The sequence below is a fragment of the Pagrus major genome, chromosome 2 (genome assembly GCF_040436345.1).
Source record: "Pagrus major chromosome 2, Pma_NU_1.0".
NCBI lineage: Eukaryota > Metazoa > Chordata > Actinopteri > Spariformes > Sparidae > Pagrus > Pagrus major.
This window is the reverse complement of record NC_133216.1, coordinates 11,919,475-11,947,337: the sequence shown is the minus strand read 5'-3', so window position 1 is coordinate 11,947,337 and position 27,863 is coordinate 11,919,475. Positions and strand designations below refer to the sequence as shown.

At 42.9% G+C, this 27,863-nt stretch overlaps 1 protein-coding gene across 1 annotated transcript; it reads left to right on the top strand.

Moving 5' to 3' along the window:
- Positions 1-598: 598 nt before the first annotated feature.
- Positions 599-19,479, top strand: LOC141009479 (mediator of RNA polymerase II transcription subunit 13-like). The gene is made up of 30 exons (XM_073482125.1): positions 599-1,461; positions 2,213-2,447; positions 3,656-3,824; positions 6,394-6,539; positions 6,623-6,823; positions 6,956-7,150; positions 7,245-7,401; positions 7,496-7,603; positions 7,687-8,397; positions 8,493-8,709; positions 9,420-9,450; positions 9,567-9,688; positions 9,818-9,908; positions 10,000-10,196; positions 10,286-10,485; positions 10,868-11,757; positions 11,875-12,042; positions 12,145-12,368; positions 12,491-12,686; positions 12,776-13,157; positions 14,176-14,392; positions 15,415-15,606; positions 15,691-15,914; positions 16,007-16,149; positions 16,235-16,393; positions 16,487-16,669; positions 16,764-16,909; positions 17,865-18,029; positions 18,318-18,418; positions 18,523-19,479. Exons 1-30 carry the CDS (start codon positions 1,396-1,398, stop codon positions 18,653-18,655), a joined length of 6,369 nt encoding a protein of 2,122 aa, XP_073338226.1. The 5' UTR covers positions 599-1,395; the 3' UTR covers positions 18,656-19,479.
- The last annotated feature ends 8,384 nt before the right edge of the window (positions 19,480-27,863 follow it).

Here is a 27,863-nt window from a genome sequence, read left to right as displayed (position 1 = left end):
AGAGGAGCGAAGTCTCCGCCCTGTGGCTCTCTGTGGGCATGACAGTGTGCGTCCTCAGATATATGCTGTAATAAAAAAAATAAAGCAGCACAACATTGCAGCACTTTGTGTTATTTAGTATAGAAAAGCTGATTTATTTGTTGTTGTTTTTTTTGTGCACAAAAGGAGAAAAGTTTTCATGCACGTTGCACCTGAGAGACAGGATCAACATGTTAACACAATAAACACACACTGGGATCATCTTTGTCTGCACAGGTCGACCTACATAACTTCATTTTTGCAGTGTAAAGCTCAGACGGGACAACACAATCAGGTTTTTATTTATATTAACGATGCAAAAAAACAAAAAAATTTTAAAAAAAAATCCAAATAAATAACAAAAGTATTATAATTGTCTAATAAGTGTTAGATGTTGCACAGAGGAAAAAACACGTTTAAGCAGCAGGCACCAGTGAAGGAGTGACCACTGGCTGTGTGACAGATGCACCGGAGCTCTCATCTTGTAAACTGTGAAGTCATGGAGCTACTTGAAGACGGATGACGCCCCCATTACCGCAAATTGGCCAATAGGAGTTGAGAGGCAGAGTTGTCCTCCTGGCCGCCATTAAAGAATTCAATCCATGAACTGAAATAATGGAAATCTGCAGGACCCATGGATCAGGCAGAGGAAAAGTAGCCGATGAGTAGCCTCGCCGATTTGGCATTTCGTCCGTTTTGAGAGTAGTTTTACTATGACGGAGCGCTGTGATGGTTTTAGCGGAAAGGAGGGCGGTGTAGCTAATTGTTTTATTTAGCTAGCAAGCTAGCGTTGGTTGGAGCTCTGGTATGTTAGCTTTTGTGCTAGCAGGCTAGGAGAGATCAGGGGGAGGGGAGAGTTCCTTTGCTTTGAAATTGTTTCAGATCAGCTAGCTGGCATTAGCATTAGCACACCAGGGACTAAGCTTTTGGGGTGAAGTTTTTTTTTTAGTTTTCAAGCTCGGATTTGTTTTTTATTGCGCATCCAACTTTTCCGCTGTTTGATTCAGCGTTAGTCCAGGTCATGTTAACGTTGACTATTGGACGCTGAGGTAATGTAGCAGCAAGCTTGCGGCTAACCAGATCAGACAATACATTTCAAATAGGATTGATGAATCGAATAGCTAGAAGCTTACAGTTGACGCTATCTGGCTGCCTGTCTTACGTTAGCTTAGCTACCGGGCTAGCGGCGGCTAGCGCCGGTTAGAAGTTGTCTGGTTGACTAGCGGCGGTGGCTAGCTGTAGCTAGCAAGTTGGTCAGCGCTTTAACGGGATAATTACAACTGAACATCGCTTCGCCAGCGAGTTGAGAAGATCAGCTATTGCCCCCGATGGTGATTGAGACAATGGACTTTAACGTTACAACCACGCAGTGAAAGGATGAGTTCGTGCTTTGTACCAAACGGGGCCAGTTTGGAGGATTGCCACTCCAACCTCTTCTGCCTGGTAAGTCTCTGTGCTCTCTGCGCTAGCTAGCGTTAGCTTTGGTACCGAGAGGCCAGAAAGCCATTTTGGCTAATCAGGCAACAAGCTTTGTAACGTCAGTTGCAGACTGGCGTGAAGGCATCGGGCCTGCAACTTGCACATCGTTGTCTAACGTTAGCTAACTTTCACAACAGAGACAACACACACTGCAGGTTTATTTTATTGGAGGGTTTCTCACGAATATGGCGTAATTGTGTGTTTACGCTGCTTTGGGGACAGAAATACCCTGCTAGCATTAACGATAGTTACAGGATGGTAACAGGTCAGGCTAACAGGGGAATTACTGGAAACATGTCACAAACATCCTGTTTTACTTCGATTAAAGTGACACTGCAATATTAAAAGATAAGCAAATTGCAAGATAAGTCAAATAGTTGCTGTTTAAAATTCTGCCAACTACTCTGTGTTTGGACTGAGTTGCAGTGGTGCGTCACTAGTTGTTAATGACTGGTGAGTAAATGACTGCATGACAGTTATTTTCAGGCATGATTGTGGTGTCACATGTACGACAAAGTGCTGCAAAAACTTTCCAACATGTCAGCACATCTCGGATGTCAACTTTTTCTCATTGAAAGTGATTCTCTGTATGACGGGACGCACACTACTTTCTGTGTGGAGGAAGAAAGCCCCTCAACCACTGAGTCCTGCAGTCAACGACAGGTGACCGGTGATCGATGATTAATTCTCGTATTGTTTTTCTCCTCCTCTTCAGGCCGATTTGACTGGAATTAAATGGCGGCGTTTTGTGTGGCAAGGACCCACCTCCTCGCCCATCCTATTCCCCGTGACCGAGGAGGACCCTATCCTGTGTAGTTTCAGCCGATGCCTGGCGGCAGATGTGCTGAGTGTGTGGAGGAGGCACCACACCCCGGGTCGCAGAGAGCTCTGGCTTTTCTGGTGGGGGGACGACCCCAGTTTTGCCGAGCTCATCCACAATGAACTCTCGAGTAAGTGCGGTCGACATCGCCTCGAACATCGACACATCTTCCGCAGGCTCGACATGACAAATTTGAATTCTCACAATATCACAGCAGGTTAAACTAAAACACATTTCTTCACCCAGTATAAATGACAACACTGTGCATTCTGTACAATCTGAACAGGTGGTTCAGCGCTCTAGATGTTGAAGTCAGATGAAAAAGACTGTAATCGTTGCTCTTATTACTTCCTAGACCTGCTGCGCTGACAGAGAGTTGCAGGCAAAATCGGTCCATTTGTGGAAACTCTGTTCATGTTTAAACACGTTTGATGTTAGATGCCGATGCCAGCCGTTTTAACTGCGGCAAAGAGTTCTAATGCAGTTTTAATGACACAAAGTCTGATGATAATAAGTTATGATAGACCGACCGATTTGTGGCTAACGGGTCTTTTAAAGTCTCTAAAGCCTCGTGGAATCTGTTGGCTCACAGCCACCGAGGTACAGACTTGTATGGCAGCATAAGAACAAGCTGCTGTGCATCACAGTCACCTGAAAAAGTCCTGACTTTGGGGGAAGGGTTCATTCAAGCTTTGTTGAAGGTATACTAGGCAGGATTTTCCTGAAGAAAAAATGTGTAGACTCAAACACAAGTGTGTTGTGGTGTCTCGATCTGCAGAGGCCCTTCCCTCGTCCTGTATTTTCTTGTTTTGTTAGTATTTCGCTGTGCTCGGGATGTTTTTTGATGTCCATCATTCTGGAGGAACATGGTTGATTGTTGAGTCTCATTCCTGGGTCATTAAATACAAGTGTTTGTAAACCAAACCGTTGTTGGATGAGACTCAAGAATCAACTATCTTTTTCCAGAATCGCTTGCTGCGCCTATGTTTACAATCAGTGGCCGACAAATCCTGACATGTGTGTGAAAGAAATTTGCTTTGAAAAAGCACCAAAAAATGTCCACGAGTAGGCTTCACCTGCGTGCTGTCATTAAAGCAAAAGGAGCACGTACCAAATACCAAGATATTCTGAAATACATTTTCAAATATTCAACTTTTCTCTTAGATTGTTAAGCTAATATTATCATTTGTAATGAAAAAATAGTTTTAAATCCCAAAAATGTAACTAGTGGTCTCAGACTTTTTGACTCTACTGTATATGTGTCGAACCCAGTAGGCATACAAGTATCAGGGTTGTTTGTTGAAAGCATCTGGTTTAACATGTCTCCCCTGTTTCCAGGTGAGGAGGATGGCGAGTGGGAGAGCGGCCTGTCCTACGAGTGTCGAACGCTCCTGTTCAAGGCCATCCACAACCTGCTGGAGCGCTGCCTCATGAACCGCAGCTTCGTCCGCATCGGCAAGTGGTTCGTAAAGCCATACCAAAAGGAGGAGAAGACCATTAATAAGAGGTATGTCCTGCTTTAGCAAAGTTATATGACATGCCGTAAATTGTCAAATTAAAGCCCACACTCAGAAGTTATACTTTGGGTGCCTTCTGTCTGAATGCACGGGAATTGCCCGAGACTCCACCTGTTGTATTAGAACAACAACACAGTCGTGCTATACTCAGCTGTCTTCTTACTCACCGCTGACTGATGCTACTGTTAATGAATCCCAACCTCTTCCAGTAAAAATGAAGAGATTATGCTTCCAAGGAGCAGACTGTCTTGAATTGTACTCATGCTGCTCAAGCTTTGCAGCATGTGGAGGTTGGCTATTACAGTTGTCTTTATAAAGAGATGGATTACAGTGAAACGTGACACATTTGTTGCGTGAAGCATTGCGCTCGTTCAAGACGGATGATTATGTGTGTTGTACATGTGTGTTCTGCCTCGTTGGGCAGAGGTCCACGCTGTTAGACTTCTCATAACAATTCCTGGCCTCTGACGGCCTTTTAATGGTCAAAATTCCCATTTGGGATTCAACTGGAGAAATTCTGCTCACAGCTGTATTGTTTCAACTCTGCTGGTCTCTGATGATGGCTGTTTTCTGGGAATGAGGCATCATCTACTAAAGAGGAAAAATGGCTTGAACAAATACACACAAGGCTTTGCTTAAGCTGTGTAACAATGACGCAAGAGCGTTTACTACCTGATGCTCTGATTTAACTACTGTTCTTGGTATTCTTGAGTTAGTTTGACCTCATTGATAAAGTTTACAATCTTGATACCTAGAACGTTGGGGAACTGTTGTTCCTCTAGAGCGGCACTCGGTACCTCCGCCATGGCCCGACAGTCCCCTTAAATTCAATCAAGCCTAATCCAATATCAAATAAAACACGTTTCAATACGCTACATACAGATTTTTATTTGGATCCGTGTCAATTTGTACTCACTCATAGATACCAGCCACCTGTTTTTTTTTAGCCGTTATTTCCTGAGAAATAAGGGGATTTTCCTTGTTTGTTTCACAATGTTAAAGCTAGTGAGAAAAAAATCCTGGATATGCTCTAAAAGTTTATGGGGTCTATTCTGGGCTGAGACCCATCCTTTGTCCAAGTTTCATGGAAATCCGTTCAGTAGTTTTTTGTGTAATCACAAGGGATTTGTTTACCAACCAACAAACAAACAAACAATCGGACACAGGCGAAAACAGAGTGTATATTCCCCTCCAAAAAAAAGTTTTTCAGCTTGAACTTTAAATATGTTTTCCTTGGACTGTATTCGGTTGAAATGAATCATTGCATTCTCTCCTTATTCACAGTATCAGGGTTGTACAAGTAGATCCGAGTTGTTTTGACTCACCAAAGTCCCTGCAGTTCCCAGAGAACGTGTTGATTCCTGGTATGAAATCAGATAATGCTGTGATGGAGCATGACAGGATTATTACTGTTTTTAATGTAATGGCACAATCAGCCTGACACATTCTCACCTGTTTTAATGGCAGCATGTTGCATAATTTCTACATCAGTTTAGACAGTTAGGCTAGGCTATTAATAGAGCACCACTTCCAGGGTAATGTTTAATGTCCACCTCCACTTTCTCCCCCCTGCACGGTAGAGCTGCTCTGTGTTGTTGTTGTAGAAATACAAGCTTGAGGTGAACCAGCGGCGGCACATAAATAACTGTCTGGTTCAGAGAGGGGTTCTGTGCAGCTGCGTTTCCTTACCTCTCGCACATAACATAACGGCGGTGACATAGATTTAGCGTCGCCCTTGCCCTTGAATGAGGGGGGCTGCCGGTGTATCCTGGAGTTCCCTAACAAGCTAATTCGAGCCTCTGCTTTTTGGCTGCGTTGATCCAAGCTGACTTGTGTTTGATGCACAGCCCCTTGGCTCGGCTCCCTCTGGCAGCTTCGCCAGTGCTTTCAGAGAGTTTTAGCAGCTATATAAAAGAGTTGTTGCATGGAGCAGGAGGGGGATTTTCTTGCTCGCTGGTGTCGAGCTTCTGTTTTTGCATAAAGATGTCTACAAGTGTGTGTTGAGGCAGCACCTCTGACAGAAGAGTCTGGCAGCCTCGCTGTCGCCTGCCTGCCCTCTCTGGCTGGTAAACAGGGCAGTCTTTGGAAAATGCTGAGTGTGCACTGTGGTTTTACAGCAACCATGTCAACAAGTACTATTTTAGTGCATTTAGCCGCCTGGCCTTCCAGAAGTAGTCAGAAAATAAATGTGAATATTGTTTTAACAGTGCGGGGCTATAATAATCTCCATGTGTATTTTTGACTAGTTTTTTTTGCCTGTGCGTTGCCAGAAGGTTTGATAAAGATTCAGACTGTGGTGAAGCACAGCGTGTGTTATGTGTTACATCTGATCGGAGGTGTCAACAGGCTGTCATGTCTCAGTGAAAGCAACAGTTGTCACCTGAAAGCTTGATATGGATCAAATATGCAAGCAATTGCTCTTCTCGCATCGTCTCTACCAGTTTTCAATTCTCTTTCCCTCTTGAGTAATTCCTAACAATGATGGAGAGTACACTGATAACCTCATCAGTCAGCCTGGGTACAAATGTCTCTAAACATTACAATGCCTCTTTTTCGCAGCGAGCACCTGTCCTGTGCGTTCACCTTCTTCGTGCACGGCGACAGCAACGTGTGCACGAGCGTGGAGATCGCTCAACATCAGCCTCTCCAGCGACTGAGCGAGGAGCACCTGAGCCTCGCCCAGCAGAGCTCCAGCCCCTTGCAAGGTAGGTCCAAGTCTTTTTTATAACAGTTTCCTTTTGGTTTATTAGTGGCGTGTTCCTACATAAGTATCCTCTCTGCCCTGCAGTCATCCTGAGCCCATACGGCTTGAACGGGACCCTCACCGGGCAGGCTTTTAAGATGTCAGACCACCCAACTCAGAAGCTCATAGAGGAGTGGAGGCAGTTTTATCCCATCAGCCCCAATCCCAAGCAGGTCAAGGAGGAAGACAAGATGGAGGATTCGGACTGGGAGGACGACTCACTGGCAGCTGTGGAGGTCCTTGTCGGTAAGAGACCATAATGTTGATGATTGTTGTGTCAAACTTTGTATGTTTGATACATTTTAAAGAATAATTTCAGTGATGCTCAACCCTTAAATTGTTGATTCATTTGATAAATAATTGCCTGTTTGGTTGCAGCGGGTGTAAGGATGGTTTACCCTTCCTGCCTGGTGCTTCTCCCCCTGTCGGATCTCCCTGCCGTGGTCCCTCAGGGCTCAGCCAACACCTCAGGAAGCCTGTGTGGTGCTCAGCAGGGCCAGGCGGCCCACAGAGATCCTGCCATGTCCTCTGTCACTCTGACTCCTCCGACGTCACCGGAGGAGGCTCAGACTGGTGAGACTTGGAGCTGCACGATGAGAAGGCTTACACATTTGTCAGCCTGAAATGCTGCATACTAAGAGTGTGTTGCACTTTCTTTGTTTTACAGATTATCAGCCTGCCCAGAGGTGGCTCAAGTTGTCCTCTGCATCCGATGGCTACAGCTCTAACAACACTCTGCATGGGGGTAAAATCCCTCGCAGGCTGGCCAGCCAGATGGTGGAGTCTGTGTGGCAGGAGTATAACATTAACCGTACAGGGCACAAGTATGTTTAGCATCGTCTCTTCCTCAAAATTAGCATTGCCAGTCAAAGAAGTGCCTCCATGCTGACTGAAATGTGAATCTTCCCTTTTTAATAGGAGGAAGTTTACAACCTTGACCAATGGCACCTGTGAGGATGAGTCGGACAAGACTGGACTTTGGGATTTTGTGGAGCCCACTCACAGGCCGCATTGCAACTGCTCAAGGTAAGCTGAATGATGCATTCACAAGGGATTATTGTTTACAGTAAAGAAAGTACCTTATTAGTATTGTTTCTGTTTTCACGTAGACATAAGAATCAGAAGCAGCGATCCAGCAGCACCTCAGGACACCTGCCTTCATCAGGCCAGCCCGCCCAGCCGGCCCCCAAGCACAAGCTGGGCGAGAAGCTGGAAAAGGGCGAGAAGCAGCAGAAGAGGCCGCAGACGCCGTTTCACCACCGCAACTCTGTGAGCGAGGAGCAGTCGCTGGAGCCGCAGTCTCAGAGGCTTTGTTTAAGATCGCAGGAGGAGGGCTCGTATCCCAGCCTGCACCACGTCGACACGGTGCCCTCCAAAGCCCCCACGCTGCACACGCACGGCCCCCCCGCAGACCTTGTCGGATCCCCGCCCCCGCCTCCTCTCAGCCCACACCCCTGCGACCATGTAGAAGGTGACATGACTCCAGGTGGCATGAAGAACTCGTCCACGCCGATCCACCAACCGTTCTACCCGCCGTCAGTGGAGCCCTGTCTGCTGCCACAGAAGGGCTCGTCTGAGGAGACTCCGCTGGAGAACATGCCCATGCCTCTGCCCTTCCCCCCAGCCTACAGCGAAACCTTGGAGCCCACCGTCTTTGTGGGCTCAGCCATCAACCCCAATGAAGACTCCACCCACAACCCCTGGAAGTATTTCAACCTGCCCAGGAAGAAGGCCACCAACTTCCTGACACCAGCGTTACCTGTGGATAAAATCAGAAATGATGATTCTGGGGGATCAGAAAGTGTCGTGTCCATCACTGAGTACGTATTTCATCACTCATCATCAGCTGCATTGAAACAAAATATAGCTTGTCTGCATCTTTTTAAGCATCTGTGTACAATCGCTTTCCCCTCAGGGTGATGTCGGGCTCCACGCATCCGCTAAAGGTGTCCCAGGAGCTGGTCAAGACTTACGCCCAGCGGAGAAACAGCCATCTTGTCTCCGCCACAGCAGATGGAGAACACAGCGAGGAGCCAGATCCTTACGCCTTTGTTGAGGGAGACGAGGAGTTTAGCTTCACCGAGAAGAAGGACAAGGCCGGAGCTGACAGAGAGGGCAACAAGAAACACAAGGTGGGTTGATTAAAGATCGTGGGAGTTCTCGCTGACATCTGCTTCTGCTTCCTAGTAAAGTTCTTACTGGAACCTGGGATTTTAAGCACATTTTATGTGTGCTTGGACGAAAAGAGTTACTTAAACCATAATCAATAATCCAAAAGGTCAGCGAATAGTTTTTATAACTTAATTAAAATAACTATGAACATTTTAGAAAGTTTGACTTTTGGTTTCAAGAAGTTTGGTGTAAAATGAAAAAAGAGAAGGTTCTGTTATTTTGGTATCAGTACTGAAACACGGGCATCTGTTCTTTCTTACTAGTAATGAAATGTTTTCAAACAGTTCCCAGCTGTGGCAGTTCTCCAGGGTGTTTCTCAGAGCTACAGTTTAACACCAAAGTCCATGTTGGGATGTAGGGTTCTGCAAACAAAACAAAATTTTATCACAGCAGATAAATGTTTGTTTGTTTTGGACAATCCTTGTAATCACTTAACCATGCCATGGGGAGTTTTATTGTAAACAAACAAATGTGTTTATACTCAGGTGCAGGTGCGACTTTGTGCATGTGTGTGGTGGCCCACGCATAAAAACTACCTAAAGTTACCTTTAACATGTAGAGATTTTCAGAATAAATTGGATGACCAGAGCTTTGTATGTCGGTAAAACTGTTGGCAGTTTTCTTCTGAGATTACAATAACTCCTGCAAATTTTTTCTTTTTTCAACCCAGGGGGACGAAGGAGCTGGATCTTCAGCAGACGGTGAGAACACCTTCCTTTTCTCTGTTTAGCCCCTCAGTTTGGCATTTAATTAGATAAAATGTTTGGAGTTTGGTGTCTTGTTCAAGCTCTCCTCTCCACTTTGTTTTGCGGTGCAGATGGTCAGGGTCCATCCGGTAATAAACCTTTAGCCTCGACCAGCCTTATCCACGAGAACGACTTGGCGGTGTCCTACAGCGATCTGGATAAAATCTTCAACTCGGATGAAGATGAGCTAGCGGTGAGTCCATCAATGTGGTGAATTAAATTGTTAGCCCAAACTTTGCTTGGGAACTGCTGCTGATTTAAGCCTGTTGAAAACTGACACTGAAGATGTACTGAGGAGTTTTCTTTTTCCGTGTCCGTACAGCCTGGATCCAAAAGAGCTGGAGTTGGTGCAGAGGACAAGTTTGGCTGTAAAGACTCAAAAGCGGCCACGTTGGACCCTCTGTCTTGCATAAGTAAGAAGACTAAGCATCAGTTAATCAATGTGCATCGTCACTTTTATACGCACGTTGTTTCAAGAGATTTAACAACCCCTTGTTTCTCCAGGCTCAGCAGATCTGCACCAGATGTTTCCCACTCCGCCCTCCCTGGAGCAGCAGGGATACTCTCCCATGAACTCCGGCAGCAAGGATAGCCTAGAAGCAGGGGCGGGCCTCACCCTGTTGGACGGCAGCCAGCTCAACAACCACTTCAAGATGGAGGTGGAGGAGGGATTCTGCAGCCCGAAGCCATCTGAAATAAAGGTACGACATGTCGCACACCTGCCAAGTGTGGAGCGGGTGGAAAATGTTGCTACATTAGTGTTGCTCACCACTCCTTACTTTGCCTTCAGGACTTCTCCTTCGTGTACAAGCCCGAGACGAGTCAGTTGTTCATCGGCTGTTCCATGTACGCCCCCCTGAAGATGCTGCCCAGCCAGTGTCTGTTGCCTATCAAACTGCCAGAAGACTGTGTGTACACGCCCAGCTGGACCATGGGCAAAATGGAACTGATACCCCCGGTGACAAATGTCAACCTCCTCACCAAAGACAGGTTGGTGCATTTAGCGTCACCAGTGGGTCAGTGCTGTCCTTCATTAGCAGATGGTGGTCCTCCAAAGATGGTCGGTTTATGTCAGAACCGTGTGAAAGGGACCATTAAGGGATGAGTGCCAGTTTATAGATGCTGGGGCTGTTAAAGTAGATTTTTAGTTTTTACCTCAGCTCTGGATAATCACGTGGCATTCAGTTGTAGATGTTGCCATGAAACAACTAGTTTGTTATTTTTGTTTGCTTTTTTGAGTAAATATTTGGTTATGAAAAGTAGGATGACTGAAATAAGCAAAAGAATTTTAAAAATGACTTTAATACACACTAACAAAACAAAGAACCACAACATGAATAATTTTTGTATCTCTGTCCATCTCTCCCAACAGTAACGTCCCCAGTGTGGAGCCAGACTACAGCCAGACCTACACCCCTCAGACCCACACCCCCTTCATGTCCAGCAGCGCCCCTCCCAGCAACAGCGGCACCGGCATCCTGCCCTCCCCGGCCACGCCGCGCTTCTCTGTGCCCACGCCTCGCACCCCACGCACTCCACGGACGCCCCGCGGCCCTTCAAGCGTCCAGGGCTCCCTCAAGTACGACAACTCTGACCTTTACTCGCCCGCCTCCACTCCCTCCACCTGCCGACCGCTCAGCTCCGTCGAGCCGGCCACCGTGCCCTCCATCCCCGAGGCTCACAGCCTCTACGTCACCCTCATCCTCTCTGAGTCAGTCATGAACCTCTACAAGGACTGCAACTTTGAGAGCTGCTGCGTGTGCGTCTGCAACATGAACATCAGAGGAGCAGACGTGGGCGTGTACCTCAAGGACAACGGCGAGGCTCAGTACCCCTGCACTTGCGGGTTCAGCGCCGTCTCCAATCGACGCTTCGGCCAGTTGGCCGGATTGTTTCTGGAAGACGAACTTGACGTGGTGGGACGGGGCTCAGACTCCAGTCGAGACACGGAGCGGTGTTTCGAAGAGCTGCGAGCGTCCACGGCGCACAAAGCTGGCGGCCTGATGGAGAAACCTCCAGATGAGCTCATCCTGCTGCTGCAGGACCAGTGCACCAACCCTTTCGCCCCGATGGCAGGCGTGGAGTACACCAAGCCGAGCTCAGCCACCAGCTCATTTTTGAGGGTGGAGGAGAGAGACTGTTACAATGACTGCTACATGGCACTTGAGCACGGCCGGCAGTTCATGGACAATATGTCAGGAGGCAAAGTAGATGAAACACTAGTGAAAAGCACCTGTCTTCATCAGTGGCCAAAATGCAAATGTAAGTATTTTTCTATCATTATGTCTTCTAACTACAAGATTATTTTCCTCACTTTTCATTCCTGACCTCAAGCATGTTCAAGTTAAGACTTCTTTCTCTTTGTTCTTCCTCCTGCAGCAGCAGACATGAGTAAGCTGTTCTCTCAGGATGTCCTGCGGGTGTTGTTGTCCCTCCAGCCTGTGCTGCAGGACACCATTCAGAAGAAGAGGAGCGTGCGCTCGTGGGGCGTTCAGGGACCGCTCACCTGGCAACAGTTCCACAAGATGGCCGGGAGGGGATCATATGGTACGTGGAAATTGTTTGTGCCTCATCATACTTATCTCTAACAAATTTAGAGAGCAGTTTGTGGAATATTGTTGAAACTCTGTCCTCTTTTTGTCACCACAGGTACAGATGAGTCTCCCGAGCCTCTGCCCATCCCCACCTTTTTGGTCGGTTATGAATATGATTTTGTGGTGCTGTCTCCTTTCGGGTTGCCCTACTGGGAGAAGCTTCTCTTGGATCCTTTTGGCTCCCAGAGAGATGTGGGATACGTCGTCATCTGCCCAGAAAACGAAGCTCTGCTCGGCAAAGCGAAGACCTTCTTCAAAGATCTGAGTGCTATGTACGAGGTATGCACCTGGTGGATAAAACTCGTCCTTCATGTCACGACATGCCCATGAAAACAGTTTCCCACTCTTGTGAAATGATTCACACTGTTTCATTTTCGCATTCATTCCCCATTTCTTGACAGGCATGCCAGCTGGGACAACACAGGCCCATCTGTAAGAGTCACCCAGAGGGCGTATTGAAGGTCGGCACCACAGAAGGAAGGAGCTTGACAGAGCAGCCCCTTAGTGACTGGTTCCTTAAGATGGCTGCCAGAGACGGAAACAATGAAGCCTTTAATAAGCTCAAACTCTTTGCTCAAGTGTGCCGCTATGATCTAGGTAACATTTTTAATTTTAAAACCCATCGTTTGTAAGTTTCATGTGGTTTGTAAAAATGATAATTGATCTTTTTTTTTTCTCTTTTTCAGCTCCATACCTGTCAGAGCAGTCTTTAGACGGCTCTCTGTTGTCCCAGCGCAGCCCCGTCGTGGCCTCTTCCTCCTCATCCCAGACCTCCAGCTCTTCCAGCACCTCCTCAGGACCCCAGAGCACCAACACTACCAGCTCCAGCACCAGCTCTGCCCAGTCGTCCCAGGTCAACAGCACCCCTCCCTCGTCCTCCTCAGGCTCCCAGACTATCGGGGGAATGGCCGCAGCCAAGCCAAGCTCCTACTCGCCATTTGGGACAGCAGGCTTGCAGGGCAACACGTCTCAGAATGGACCGCAGTCAAACTCGCAGGGTGCAGGGGGGCTGGCGGAGAACGGACCCTCTGCCAACCAGCCTCAAGTGCCCGCAGAGGCGCCGGAGAGGTGAGAGCCAATTAATCATCTAGACAGAGAGATTGTGTGTCTTTTGTTTCACAGCTCTGAGAAGCATTTTGTTTAAATACTATTTACTGACAAAGCCGTCGCTCTGATGCTGATTTTTTTTGCTAATGAAACATTTGATATCTTAGTAAAACACTTACCCATGTAAAAGTATAGTCACACCAAGCCGACCCTGAGTTGGCGTGCATGTACTCGTACAGCGGAGTCTTTTAACACCATAAAAACGCTGTCTCAGTTATTAAGCTGCGACAGACGCTGCAGTCCACAACTGAGGGGATGCGAGATGTCTTACATGCTTGTCATCCAGTGGCGCACGTGTGAATTCAACACATGAGCATAAGAGCAAAGCCAGTCACTGCTTTTTATGGCAGCAGTGCTGTGAGGCAGCTCGCAGACAGAAAGGATGCAAAAGATGATGAAGGATAACGATGACTTCGATAAAGTTTTTAATGTTAAAAGAGTGTACTAAAGTAGTATGATAAATGGGGCAAAGGATAAGATCAATTTTGGGGTTAAACGTGGATTTATGACACTGTAGAGTTCAGCTCATCAGTGTTGTTTCGATTGTTTTACTTTTGTCTTTTAAGTTGAATAATTTGCTACAATTTCATTAAACTTAAAGCATTTCTTAGCCAGTACATGTTTTCTTCTGAGTGGCTAATCTCCAGTATTTATGCGTTCTTCATGCATAAAATACTTATTTACTGAGTACTACATCCTATTATTATTCTCCTGAAGAGGGGTGGGAATCAGAGTGCGTGGCATTATTCCAATACTGGAGATGTTTGAATGAAAATATTGATATTTGGCGCCAGCATAGCAATTATGAATATTAAATCTGTCACTTTGTCATTCAGCTCCATTGAGCTGAAAGAATATATTTCATCATAAATTCCTTTTCTGTTTCTTTAGGAGCAACTGTGGTATGATTCTGATTGTGTGGTGACCTCTGGCTCATCTGTGTTGTATTCAAGTACAAATCTTTGTCTTTTCTCATCAGCACAATGGAGAGAGACAAAGTGGGGAAGCCGACAGATGGGGAGTCCCACGCTGTGTCCTTCCCGCCTGCCATCGTGGTGTACATCGTCGACCCGTTCAGCTACGAGGACGCGGACAGAGAGGTCCACTCCAGCGCCTACACACTGGGCCTACTGCGCTGCTACATGGAGATGCTCCAGTTCCTGCCCGCTCGCATCAGAAACGCTGTCTCAGTGCAGGTACAGGCCAACGTCACAGTCTCAGTGTTTTCAATGTTTGTTTACTTCATAATTGCGTCTACCGCAGTATCAGTAGAGTGACCGTTTAAGATCACACAGTTGCTGATGAGCTGTGATTGTTGTCGTCTTTGCCAGTTTAGTTCCTGCAGAGCAGGTTAGCAGCAACCACAAAGGGAGGTGAGAAAGAGCAGGGGACTCATTAGCAGACACTAATAGAGGTGTTAACTTCCACACCTGTGATGTAGTGACACAAGATTGCGTCAACATGCCAGAGGGAATATTGAAGCAGTGGAGGTGTGAATGTTGTAATGGTTCCAGCGTCACTTACAGCAGGTTTAATAATCTTCTACTCATCGTTTGTTACTGCATATTGTCTTTTTTCACATTAAGCCTTTAGAATATGATAAATACTCGATTTGATTTTTGATAGACATTAATTACAACACACATGCTGCTGCTGTAGATGCAGTACGTTTTTACCTTGAATTCAGTTTATTTTACACATTATTTGTTTATTCAGCTTCTCAAACATTGCTTTGAATTTAGAAAGCAAAATATTTAAGGGATACTTTAAATAAAACAAACAATAAAAACACTTTTTCACCCAAGGTTTTGTTCTTGTAAGTTCGTGACTTTAAGCTCAGAATCTTTGAGGTTTTTTCTCATAAATGTACAACATGACACTCGTAAATCTGAATATTCTCGGAATATAAAATTAAAGTAGATAATCCTTTATTAGCCCACAACGGGGAAATTTGCATTGTTACAGTAAAAAAGCAAGATATGAACAAGTGGAAATAAAACTTTAAGAACAAATATAAACAAGAAAACAATACAACTTATATGCTGTCATACAAACAAGCCAATATTACTGAAACTAAAAGGCTAGTACAGAGCAACCACAGATGTGTACATATGAAGAACAAACACAAACTGAAAAGTCAGCTTTCTAGATCAGAGCTCAACAAATGCGCAATCACAGCCCTGTCTAAAGTTACACACTGTTATCGTGTTCTTCTCAGATTGTTCCCTGCCAGTATCTGCTGCAGCCGGTGCACAGCGGGGAGCGTCACGTCTACGGTCAGCACCTCAAGTCGCTGGCCTTCTCCGTGTTCACTCAGTGTCGTCGGCCTCTGCCCAACTCCACCAACTTCAAGGCTCTGACGGGCTTCGGCCCCGGTCTCGCCATCGACATGGCACTAAAGAACCCAGAGGTGACTGCTTGTAATTCTTGAAAAAGGACACAGTCAGACATTGTGTTGTCTCTCTTCAAACTAACACGTTTTCTCTCCGTGCAGAGGCCCGAGTGTCTACGTTTGTACACGCCGCCCTTCATTTTGGCTCCCGTGAAAGACAAGCAGACGGAGCTCGGGGAAACGTTCGGTGAGGCATCGCAGAAGTACAACGTCCTGTTTGTCGGCTACTGTCTGTCCCACGACCAGCGCTGGCTGCTGGCCTCCTGCACCGACCAGCACGGAGAACTGTTGGAGACCTGCATCATTAGTATCGATGTCCCCAACAGGTACGTACACTCGCGTACAGAAACAAAAACATGCAGCAGGCCCACAGGATCCCTACTCTATATTTAAAGTCCATGTGTTGTGTGTGTTTCAGGGCTCGCAGGAAAAAGGGCTCAGCCAGGCGAGTGGGTCTGCAGAAGCTGTGGGAGTGGTGTCTCGGCCTGGTGCAGGTGACATCTCTGCCGTGGAGGGTGGTCATTGGACGGCTGGGTAGAATGGGTCACGGCGAGCTGAGAGGTACACACACACACACACCTGCAGAACATGTAGATGTGTAGACATGCATGAACACACACACTGATGTGCTCTCATCTTCTTCCAGACTGGAGTATTCTGCTGAGCAGGAGGAACCTGCAGTCTCTCAGTAAACGTCTGAAGGAGACATGCAAGCTGTGCGGCATCTCTGCTGCTGACACTCCCAGCATCCTTAGCGCCTGTCTGGTCGCCATGGAGCCCCAGGGTTCCTTTGTCATCATGCCAGGTAAAAGAGAAAAGTAACATGGTTACGTTAAAGTTGTAACAGTAAAGGTTGCAAGACTCCAGATCTGATGGTTCCTCTGTCTTGTCTCTGCAGATTCTGTGTCGACGGGTTCAGTATTTGGTCGCAGCACCACACTCAACATGCAGACATCGCAGCTGAGCACACCTCAGGACACATCCTGCACACACATCCTGGTGTTTCCCACCTCAGCCATGGTGCAGGTCAACACTAACACCACAGAGCCCATCGACATCAACTTCAACCCCATAAATCCTGGTACGTCTCAAGATACTGAAGGGATGCTTTTCTGTGAGAGAGACGCTCAATCAAAGTCAAGCCCTGAGCTCTCTGCATGTTTTTCTCTCTGCAGATGGATCTGATGGAATGGGAATCTTTGACCTGTTTGACAACGACATGGTTGATCCAGACCTCATCAACATCCTGCCCAACTCCCCCACGACCTCTCCCGTTCACTCTCCTGGCTCCCACTACCACCAGGGGGGAGATGGAAGCAAGGTTAGTCATCTTTTAATAACTCAACGATTTTAAAAATTCAGTTTTGAATAATTATAGTAAACTTCATTTGCATAGAACTTTTCTTAAAAATGTTACAAAGTGCTGACCAAAAAGAAATAAAAACAGACAAAGCAGGTAAAATAAGAATCATGTCACTTAAATATGAATAAATATATATATTAAACATTCAAATCTTGCACAAAGAGAGAGATTTTAAAAAATAAATTTAAAAGAAACTAGAGACTCGATGTGTCTCTGAGTTCAGAGTTCTATGACAAAAGTCTGATCACACTTTGTCACTAATTGTGACCTGAGAGCAAACCAGCACGGCTCCATCCACAGATGTCATTGGTCTAGAGCAGAGGTTCACAAACTTTTTCACCTGAGGGCCAAAACAGAAACTTAATGGTAGTCCACACGACAAAAGCAAACATATTGTATCGTATTGTTAAGACACAAAGTGCTACTAGGATCCCAAGTTCCTTTTAATTTACAGACTTTCTGCACAAAAGTATCAATCTGCTGGCCATGCTCAGGTTATGAAACACAATAAATGATTAGGGATCCTACATATTTATAGTAATTTTCTTTTCATTGTTTTTTTAATTTAATTTCTTTTTTTTTTTTACGATTAACATCTGCCGAGCCAAATTAAGCCTTAATGAGAGGCCCAAGTTGGCCCACAGGCCCCCCTTAGGCCAGCCCTGGTCGAATGGGTACATACCAAGTCAATAAATTAAAAATGTATTTGGGGAAAGGCCTTTAAGGCGGGCAATAAAAATGGCCATTATTCACCTGCATGGCTGCTATGACAAAGAACCGAGACACAGTTTGACACTTAAATTCTATAGGATTTTAAAAAAGAAGAAATCCAAAATCCTTTAAAATCCAAAACTCATGTTGTAGAAAAACAAGTCTTGTTCTGTTCATTAATTCCGTCGGTGTTGTCCTGCAGGGTCAGAGTGCAGACCGGATGGAGTCCCACGAGGAGGCTCTGAACATCCTGCAGCAGCCGATGGCTCTAGGCTACTTCGTCTCCACCGCCAAGGCTGGACCGCTGCCCGACTGGTTCTGGTCAGCCTGCCCTCAAGCCAAGAACCAGTGCCCGCTCTTCCTCAAGGTACACCAGCACTAAAACATTAATTTTGTAATAGCTTGTTGGAGTGATTCACATTCAATTATGGTTTCAACTAATGCTTATTTCCATCAGCGGTTCATGATTAGCTCTGATTATTTCTCTACTTCTTAGTCACTTTCCTGAAGCCGAGTGTTACGTCTTAAGATTTCTTGTTGTTTTTTTTGCAGGCAGGGACCAGAGAATTTTATATTTTTGCTTGAAAAAACAGATTTAGACTAAATAAGTTTTAATTTTGAATCTCATTTGTATCTCCATCTTTTCTTTCCTCAGGCCTCTCTGCACCTGCACGTGTCTTCTGTCCAATCAGATGAGCTTCTCCACAGTAAGCACTCCCACCCCCTGGACTCCAACCACACCTCTGATGTGCTCAGGTAAGCTGCTCAGATCAGAAGAGCCTGTTAAAGTACTGTATGATTTTAAAATAAATAGAGTGACTTGTATTAACTCTGCTGTCTGTCTGCCCTCCACATGATAGATTCGTTCTGGAGCAGTACAACGCCCTCTCCTGGCTGACATGCGACCCTGCCACCCAGGACCGACGCTCCTGTCTGCCCGTTCACTTCGTGGTGCTGACCCAGATGTACAACTTTATCATGAACATGCTCTGAACTCTAAAACGGGATCAAACTGCTGAGATCTGATCAGTCGGAGTCGTGGATTTCCTGCTGCGAAGGATCCCCGACGCTCAAAGGACCTCACACTCCATCAGGGCAAACGTGGAGGAAGCATCCCTGTTCCTCTTCCTCCTTATCCTCCCTGGTGTATCTCACACAACACTGACTGACTGACTGACTGGAAGTTTCCAATCAACCAATCAATCAATCAGATGCCAAGAATCCATTTTAGCGTTTTGGAAGATCAAGGGACGTTTCATAAAGGAGAATAAATTGTCTTTTTAATGACTGTAGATTGCAATCTATGAAATTTTATCTTAATGAAATGCCTGCATATATTATTTATTGTAAGTTTTTAAATGTGGAATTTTTAATGCTTAATATCTTTTATATATTACAAATCCTAGAGGGTGTGTACATCTCACTGTAAAGGAATTGGTTTAAAAAGTGTAATTTTCTCAATTACAACACGGACAAACCTGTTCAAGTGAATTTGCTGTAGATTGCTTTTAGAATATTATTTTTTCAAAGGGTACAGACCTTTTTATTGCCATGCTGTAAAAATGAAGTAAAAAGCTGGCCTGGGCATTTGTGTCCCACCCAATGAGTGGATGAGACTTACCTCTCTGTCTGCTTTGGCTCCAGAGTCTCTCGCACAGTAACTCAATGAGCTCTGAAGAGGAATTAAAAGGTACATTGTCAGATTATATATTTTATATAACAGATTTAGGTAATTGTGTGTGTATATGTGTACATATAATTGTGTGCCGCTACTGATGGTGCAGCTTCTGTTTTAGGAATAAAGTGCGTCTACCTTATCCTCTTTGTTCTGGTTGGCTTGTTTTTGACAGGTTTGAACAGCTTTGGGTAAATAAATATTTCTCTTCTTAAAGAAAAAAAGTACTCCGGTGATTTAATGTTGCACTTACATACAGATGTTGATGACGGTTCTCATTCATCAGGTCATGGTAAAAGTGCTGTATCGTAGAGGGGAGACGTCTTCAAGTAACTGAAACGAGTCCAGTTGCCTACGATATAGCACTTAAAACTTCCTTAAAGAGTTATGACGATACACACATACAAATATTGATTTAAAAAAAAAAAAAAAAACAGGTCAAAAACACAGGAAAGAATGAATTTAAGCTCCAAAAACACTTCATTCTACATCATCAGTGTTGTAAAAAGTACCCAAAAGTCACACTTGATAAAAGTAACAATATGGTGTTGACATATTACTTTGGTAAAAGTCAAAGTCGCCCATAAGAATAGTACTTGAATAAAAGTCTTAAAGTATCTGATAATAAACTTAATTAAGTATCAAAAGTACAAATAAAAGGAAATAATCATATTTACATAAATATGGATCGGATTGAATAATGTCGGATTCGATATTCAGCATTTTTCTGATTATCGGAATCAGTTTTTTTTTTTTTTTTTTTTTATCTGATTGCCTGGATATATTTGCCTCCGAATTGTAGTATTAAGTACCAGAAAATTAGTACAAATGAAGTACAAGTACCTCAAAATTGTAGTAATGTACTTATTACTTGACAGTGTTGTAAAAAGTACCAAAAAGTCAAACTTGAGTAAAAGTAAAGATATGTTAAAATATTAGTCGTCAAAGTGGCCAATACAATAACTAACTTAATAAAAGTCTTAAAGTATCTGATAATAAATGTACTAATAGGCAGATAACAAACTCTGAAAGATGAAAATGTCATTCAAAATTTTAAAAGGCACTTACAGGAAATAACAGCGACTGAAAGGTTGAGTTTGTTCAACTGGTTCAGAGAGAGAGGCATTACTTTTTCCTTCATTTCTTTGTTTACTACTTCTACTGTCTTCTTTGTTAAACAAACACCGATAAAAAAAATTTAAAAAAAGATCCATCTGATGTGACTCGGGGAGAAATGTTCACAGATGCAGTAAAATATTACATTTTTATTCAGATTCTGTTTCGTCACGTTCACCGACTTCCTTCCTCCCTCTGATGTTTTCCTGGGACGTTATAACAACAGGAAACTAAATGAAACGCACCGTTGTCCTGAATAAAATGATGGGTTTGAACGTTGTTGGATAATGTAAGTACACAACTCATAACTTATATTGCCAAGCAAGTTCACACATACGAGGAATTTGCTGTGGCCTGTAGGTGCAAAAATAACAAACAATGCTAAAAAATCATTAAAAGATATACTAAAAATACAAATAGCAATGAAAAATAGAAAAATATGGATCGACAGTAACACACAAATCTACAAAATATCTAACAAAGGTCGAGTCATTTTTAGACATTTCAATGCAGAAATCTTACATATTATATCTTTAAGCTAAATAAACAATTTTTACTTTCATACTTTAAATGAATTTTGCTGACAATACCCAAACTGATATTTGAAAGTTAAAAAACCTGATAGCAATATATCCCTTCAGTTTGGTTTTAAAGAATTGTGACCAAGATATGTGGCACATTTTACAGTTGAAAAATAGTCTTCAAAGGTCTCTGGTGGACTGATTATCTGAATTACTGCAAATATCTTTGGCTTACTTTACAACATTGTAATAGTGTCCGTGAACAGAGTGCATCTACAGTTCATTGTTGAAGAAGCTGCTTTCAGTTGTCTAATCGGTCATGGCACATGAGTGCATTGTGGGTTATAAGGGTAATGGTTTACGGCCGGGTGAACACTGTTCCTCGACGGAGCAGCAGCGTTAACCCTGCCCATACTAACAGGATTTGGACGGTTAGTGAGAATGGAATTAGCTAATCAAGGACAACATGTCATCCCAAAGCCTCATCCAATCACCGTCTTAATGGGATCCAATTGAAGGGTAGCCTAATTTGTCTGGGGCCTTTTGGGACAGCAGGCTGGGGCCAGATCGCACATTTCAAAGAATCCGTTTGGATAATTAGAAGCATTTCATCAGGAAACCCAAACACTGGAGCTATACAGGGAGTCGGCGTGATGGGAGCCAGCAGGTGGATTTACTTACTTTGATGGTGTTCGGTGCCATCTGTGCTTCTGTGTTGAGCTCCACGCTGACCTCACATGCTGCTGTGTGGCTCCTGTTTGTCAAAAAGAGCAGGATTTACAAGCGATGATTAAATACTTACATTGTATTCTTTGCATGAATGTTTATTCATCAGACATACTGCAGAGAACACAACCGGAGTGCATAATCCTCTGTCTCCAAATGTCCTAAATGTGAAGCAGAAAAGTGACAAAGCCAAATCAGTTAATGTCGTTTCTGCTCAACAGCATTAACAAATTATAACTCAGGTCATTTTTTATTCATATTTTACCAACCTGTCCTTTGTTCTTACAAAGAAAACAAAACGTCAATGATTTAGGGTCGTGTACAACCAAACATCACCTCTGTCTCAGTTCATTCTACCTGTGAAGTCTAAGCTAGTTTTGAATATGTGTAAGAAATGCTTTATTTCTGAGTGTACTTCTGACAGAGACGCTGTCATGTCTCATAGAGCAATGCACAAAAGAAATGAAGGAGCTGCTCAGTGCTGCAAAAAATGTAATAAATTGCAAGTTGCAAAGAAAAAAAAAGAATATCAGTCTTTACAGAAATATTCTGCTAATGTTTGCTGAGTTTAATAAGCATTTTAAAGTCGCAGTCTAATGGATGATCTTGAAATAAAGTGGTCACGATGTCAGATTTTCACTGGACATTATCGTGGCCAAAAAAATAAAGTGCAGACGGTATAATGTAAATAATGAATTATGGATGGATGGAAATCAAATGAGCTGAACATATTAAAACACCTGAAATACCAGAAATAACTACAAAGAAAACCTTATACCTTAAAAACAAAATGAACTTTTAAGAGCCAGTGCCAAATATTTATTTATTTATTCATTTATTTAAGTATTCGTACATCTGGCTGTATCTATAAACTTTCTATTCGAAAACCTCTCCTGTTGCCACATAAGCTGTCTTTCTCTAAACTCACTCAGAAGGGTTTAGGGGGCTGATGGGATTACTTTAAGCTGTTAGGAGTAGTTAATGGTCTTTCCTAGTGTCGGTAAGTAACACTGACTAATTGACCAGAGCCAGCAGACAGCTGACACTGGCTCGCAGCAACAGGTGGTCGCTGCTGCTCTGAAGTCACTTGTTTAGGATCTGAAGAGGGGATTCTCCTTCCTGTTAGCCAACTGCATCAACACAGTCAAAGGACGTTTTAGGAGTCTTCTGCAGGTGTTAAACAGAAGCTGGATGTTATTCAGTGGATAATAAGCCTCAAACGCCAGGACGTCCCCACAGGTAAGAAACATGATTATGGATTTTTTTTTTTTTTTTCCATTTTTAGTTTGTTTTGTCTTTTGTGTCCGATATGCAATAATTTATCAATTCAGGACTGTTTACGAGGATTTTCCAACTGTTTCTGAGCTGCAAGTAACATTTCATTATCAATCATTTACCTACAAAGTAATCTACCACATTGTTTGATCTTACAAGTGTGAAAAATTAGAGAAAAGGTGCGACAAAAATAGTTTCCAGAGCTCGAGGCGATGTCTTTAAATGTCTTGTTTTGTCTAAAAACCCTAAGATATTCAGTTTTCATCATTTGAGACTAAGAAAATAGAAAATATTAACATTTGAGAAGCTGGAACCAGTGAATTTTTCAAAATTTTTGAGTAAAAATGACAGTTTATCAGAATTGTTGGCTGCATTTTTAAATTCTTGTGTTTTACTAATTGCAAGTGTCAAATACAAGTTCAAATCTGTCAACGTCTGATGCCTGAGAGCTACTGAGAATGAAAAAACATCAACCCAAATTCTTAAAGGGGCAATATGAAGCTCAAACTCAGAATTTTTATATTTACAATATTAATGAGAGAATAATACACACTCAGAAATATTTAATCAATCCAAAACAAGCTGTTCTCAGAGGAAAATAAGGTCCCCAGAACACTGTTCTATAAAGGTGGCAGGGTCCGCCACATATAAACAAAGTAAAACAGTATGAAGTTGTGTCGTCCTTTAAGGTCAGTTTGTTCATTCAGTTTATTCAGTCATAAAAACAAAGGGAGTTTGTTTATTTAGTTTGTTCAGGCATAAAAAAATCCCCAAAACTACATAATGCACCTTTAAGTATTAAGAGTTAGTTGATGGATGATGGAGGCGAGTGACGGCGCTCTCCCTGCCCTGAGACGACCCCACTGAGCTGCTTGTAATGCCTCATTCACTCCGTCGTTTGTGACAGCTCCTTTATGAGATTAAGAGATTTCTTTACCACGCTGACATGGACGAAATTTAGAGAACATAGGATGTGTAACCTCCAGCTAATCTTGTCGTTATGAGAAAGGTGAGATCAGGCTAACGGATTGCTGAGACGTTAAAGGAGCTCTGACACAAACAGCAGGATGGAGGCGTTTACTCGGAAACAGCAAAGAGATCCTTCGGAGTAACATTTGGTCTGTCACAAACAATCAACACAAGTCTTTAATTTAAACTCAGGGAAGGATTTACAGTTATTATTTACTCTTAATGACCAAAAACACAGACCTGTTTTAATTGTCAAAGGTGTTGATTCAACATCATTTTAGAGGGTTTTTGTTTGTATTTGACTCATTTATATTCATTTTATCCATCTTCAGAATGTAAAGAGTTTCTTTTCAGAGAGAAACAACGTAACAACATAGTTAGAAGCACTTGTCTTGCAAAAAGATTAAAATATTGCGGCTGTGCATAATTATTATTGTCATTATTGATGATAACCTTCTGATTGTTTCTCAATTAATTAAATAAAATCAAAAAATCACCCAAAAAATTCCACGGTGGTACCCTAAACTTTCATGCATTGTCTGACTAACAATCCAGAAAACAGAGATATTCAATTTACGCTGATATGAAACAAAAAGAAACATTTGGGACGCTGAAACCGGAGAACGTTGCTTGAAAAATGAAACAACTGACCAATTGTCTAAATAGGCGTCAATTTAAAATCTATTGATAAAACAATTGGTTACTTTTGACACTCAAAAATCACAAAAAAAACACTTTAATTAATATTTTTGATTTGTGCACATCTGTAGCACCAATATTTATTTTATTTTCTTGCAGGCAAGACGCTTAAATTGTCTTAATGTGTCTCCGGTTTCTTTAGGAAGTCCTGTTATCTGTCTGTATTTGACTCCCTAAAACACAAATTCATTTAAAACACATTTCAGTAAATCACAGCAGCTTCTACTCTCTCTAGTTTTATATCCAACACAGATATAAAGCATATCACAGTGCTCCCCATTCAATAACAGCATTGCTAATCATGTGTCCTTGGAACGGATGGATCCTAAATTAATTTAAATGGATTGGTACGCTGAATGCCTCAATTGGATTACAGTCTGTAATGCAGTCTAACGAGATGCTGTCATTTGCATGTGATTTGGAAGGCAAACTGCCTGGAAACAATTAGATGTTTTACAATTTGCATTCTTAAAAAACGTTCATATGCTGGCATTGTTAAAAAACAAAAACAAAATAAATAAAAAGACATGAGTGTGTTCACTAATTGATGCTGTTTGTGTCTTGACAGTAAGTGTGATCCTGAACTGCTCCACACACTACTTCAGACAGTGTTTGGACTCATGCCAGCTTCATTTATGCCCGGAGCAAAGCCACTGATTCAAGTTCCTAAAGCTCCAAAAGACAGCCAACAGGCCGGTACGGCCAACTCCACGCTCAGTTACATGAAGACATTTTATCACTGTTTCTGCTGTTTTGTTTAAGTTGCAAAATGTCTCTGTTAAAACTGATTTCTTGACCAAAAAAAGTGGTTCTTTGAGAATGTTTTAAACAGTGAAGGAGAAACACGAGGCTCGCTGATTTGGCCCCAAATCTTTATCATTATTCTCCAATGCTCATCAGAAATAAACGTCCGTAAATCTGCTTTGAAATCACAAAGACTAAGGATGCACAATTTATATCAGGCCCAAAATGTATCGAAAATTGATATCATAGGCTGATATCAGCTGATAATGTAAAATAGCTGATAAAAATTGAAGCCAAACTTCAAACTTCTTCATTGACTCAACAAGTGCAGCATCTGCAGACTCCGACTCAGCTATTTAAAATGCAAAAATGTAAAAATATCTTATAGGTACTGGCCATAAGAAGCAGGTAGTTATTAATTATTGGAATCGGCTGAAAAAAACTTCATATCATACAACCCTGAAAAAGACGCTCCTTATAAGTGCAGAACTTGCCTGAGAATCACCACATTTTTAAGGTTTCCTCAGTATCAAAGTAATCTAGTGAGTTATGCTTGGACATCAATGGTTACATTGCAAACGGGAACTGCTAATAGCTAATTCGGCATACTTTTAATGGTGCTAATTTGCAAAAAGTCAAAAATAAAATACAGGTTAAGACAACGGGACTAACTAGTATAAAAGACTTGTTGGAAACATTATATATTCCTGTCATACTTTGCAAACCCCTGCTCTAGATTTTACCATCCAGCCTCCTTGGAAAACTAAAATAACACTTTCTCATCTCCTGTCTCAGCAGTTTACTTCTTAAGTTCACTGGCTGCTTCATCAACATCTTCACATGCATCAGCACGCTCACCAGCATGCATTCACGCCCTACCTGCACCAATCGTTGACCATCCTGCCTGCTCCAGTGGGAACACAGGACAGTGAAGTAAGGACATGTCACAATCCTGCACGCCACTTCTGACCTGAATGTTATCTCCTTTACAGTCTATATTTGTTATCTCCTGCTCCATTTTTAGAAGTTTATCCCATTTTTACCTAACGTCCTCTCAGCCACCAAGATTAATTTAAAGGTTGTAACCTTTTACCTCTTGCTACAGTTCAACAGGCATCTTCTCAGTGGATCAAACAAGTCGTCTTTCGCTCCTGTCACGTCCTTCCACAGACCCCAGAAGTCCGTCAGGCCAACAGTGAGTCCACCACGCATCAATCAGAACTAATATGTTAATACTATGTAGAACGACAGAAGTGAAACTACTGTCTTTCTTCTGTGTCCGAATTAAAAATCCATTATGATCGATAAAATTAGTTTGATTGATCAGATTTTTATTTTTTGTTTCAGAAACGAGGGAGATGGGGTTCCTTACATGTGTGCATAGCATGGAAGATTTATTACAACATACAACTCAAGGTAATGTCAAGCTAAACGTATCAAACGTTTAGTAACAAAAACTTGTGAATTCATAAAGTATTTGGTCTTAGTCTTTAGTAATTTAAACTGGATTTGGGGATTTTTGTTGTCCATTTATAAACAAGTCATTATGTGACAAATATGTTTAAATTATGATTGTATTCTTCATACATCTTTAAGGTTTTTTTACCTTTTAGTCAGACATGTTTATATAAAGGTATTCAGTTGACAGACAACACTTACAAAGGCAGTTTTAAGGAGAGACACATGAGCTCCAAAGATTTATATGATTTTTACTTTAAGTCTACATAACTCTTTTATTTAAAGGGTAACTCCACCAACTTAACACATTTAAGTGTGTTTACAGGTTTTAGGGAGTACCACTGCATATGTGAAAAAAGTAGTATAAAGCCTTTTGTGGCTCCAGAGGAAGCTGTACGTAATCTGATAAATTGCCTCCAGTGATGTCACTCGGTGGCATTGTGAGTAATGTAGGCACCAGATTTGAAAAGAAAGAATAGGTGGAATAAAACAGGTGATATCTTTGGTTCTGTTGTATCAATTCAGACTAATGGACTGCTTATTCAAAACCTGGTGCCTACATTACCCACAATGCAACTTAGCCACTGAGTGACATCACTGGAGACAATTTATCAGATTACATGTAGCTTCCTCTGGAGCCACATATGCAGTAGTCCTCCCCAAGACAACACACTTTCATGTGTAAAATTAGAGGAATTACCCTTTAAGACATATTGTCCTTCTGAGTTGCATAATTCTGTGTCTGATTTCCAAAGTATTTTGTGCTTCGCAAACTGTATTTGATCCATATTTTAACAGAGAATGCAGCTGAAACGCAGCAGTCTCCATCAAGAAGTGACACCTGAGTGTCCTGCCAGCAGTCTACCTGACTCAGTCCAACGAAAGGAGTCGGACCAGAGCTGCGGCAGACATCCAGATCTGGGTGAGTTTCAGGCCAGCAGTGTAAGAAAAATACCTTTAGCAACAGCAGGATATGTGTTATATCACTAAAACCCATCTGCTCATCTTTTCTTTCTTT

Bases quoted from the DNA above. Each gene is read 5' to 3' on its own strand.
- LOC141009479 (XM_073482125.1), top strand. From the start codon at position 1,396: ATGAGTTCGTGCTTTGTACCAAACGGGGCCAGTTTGGAGGATTGCCAC. The intron at 7,402-7,495 runs GTATGTTTAGCA...CCTTTTTAATAG, and splicing joins ATTAACCGTACAGGGCACAA to GAGGAAGTTTACAACCTTGA. The intron at 10,486-10,867 runs GTTGGTGCATTT...CTCTCCCAACAG, and splicing joins AACCTCCTCACCAAAGACAG to TAACGTCCCCAGTGTGGAGC.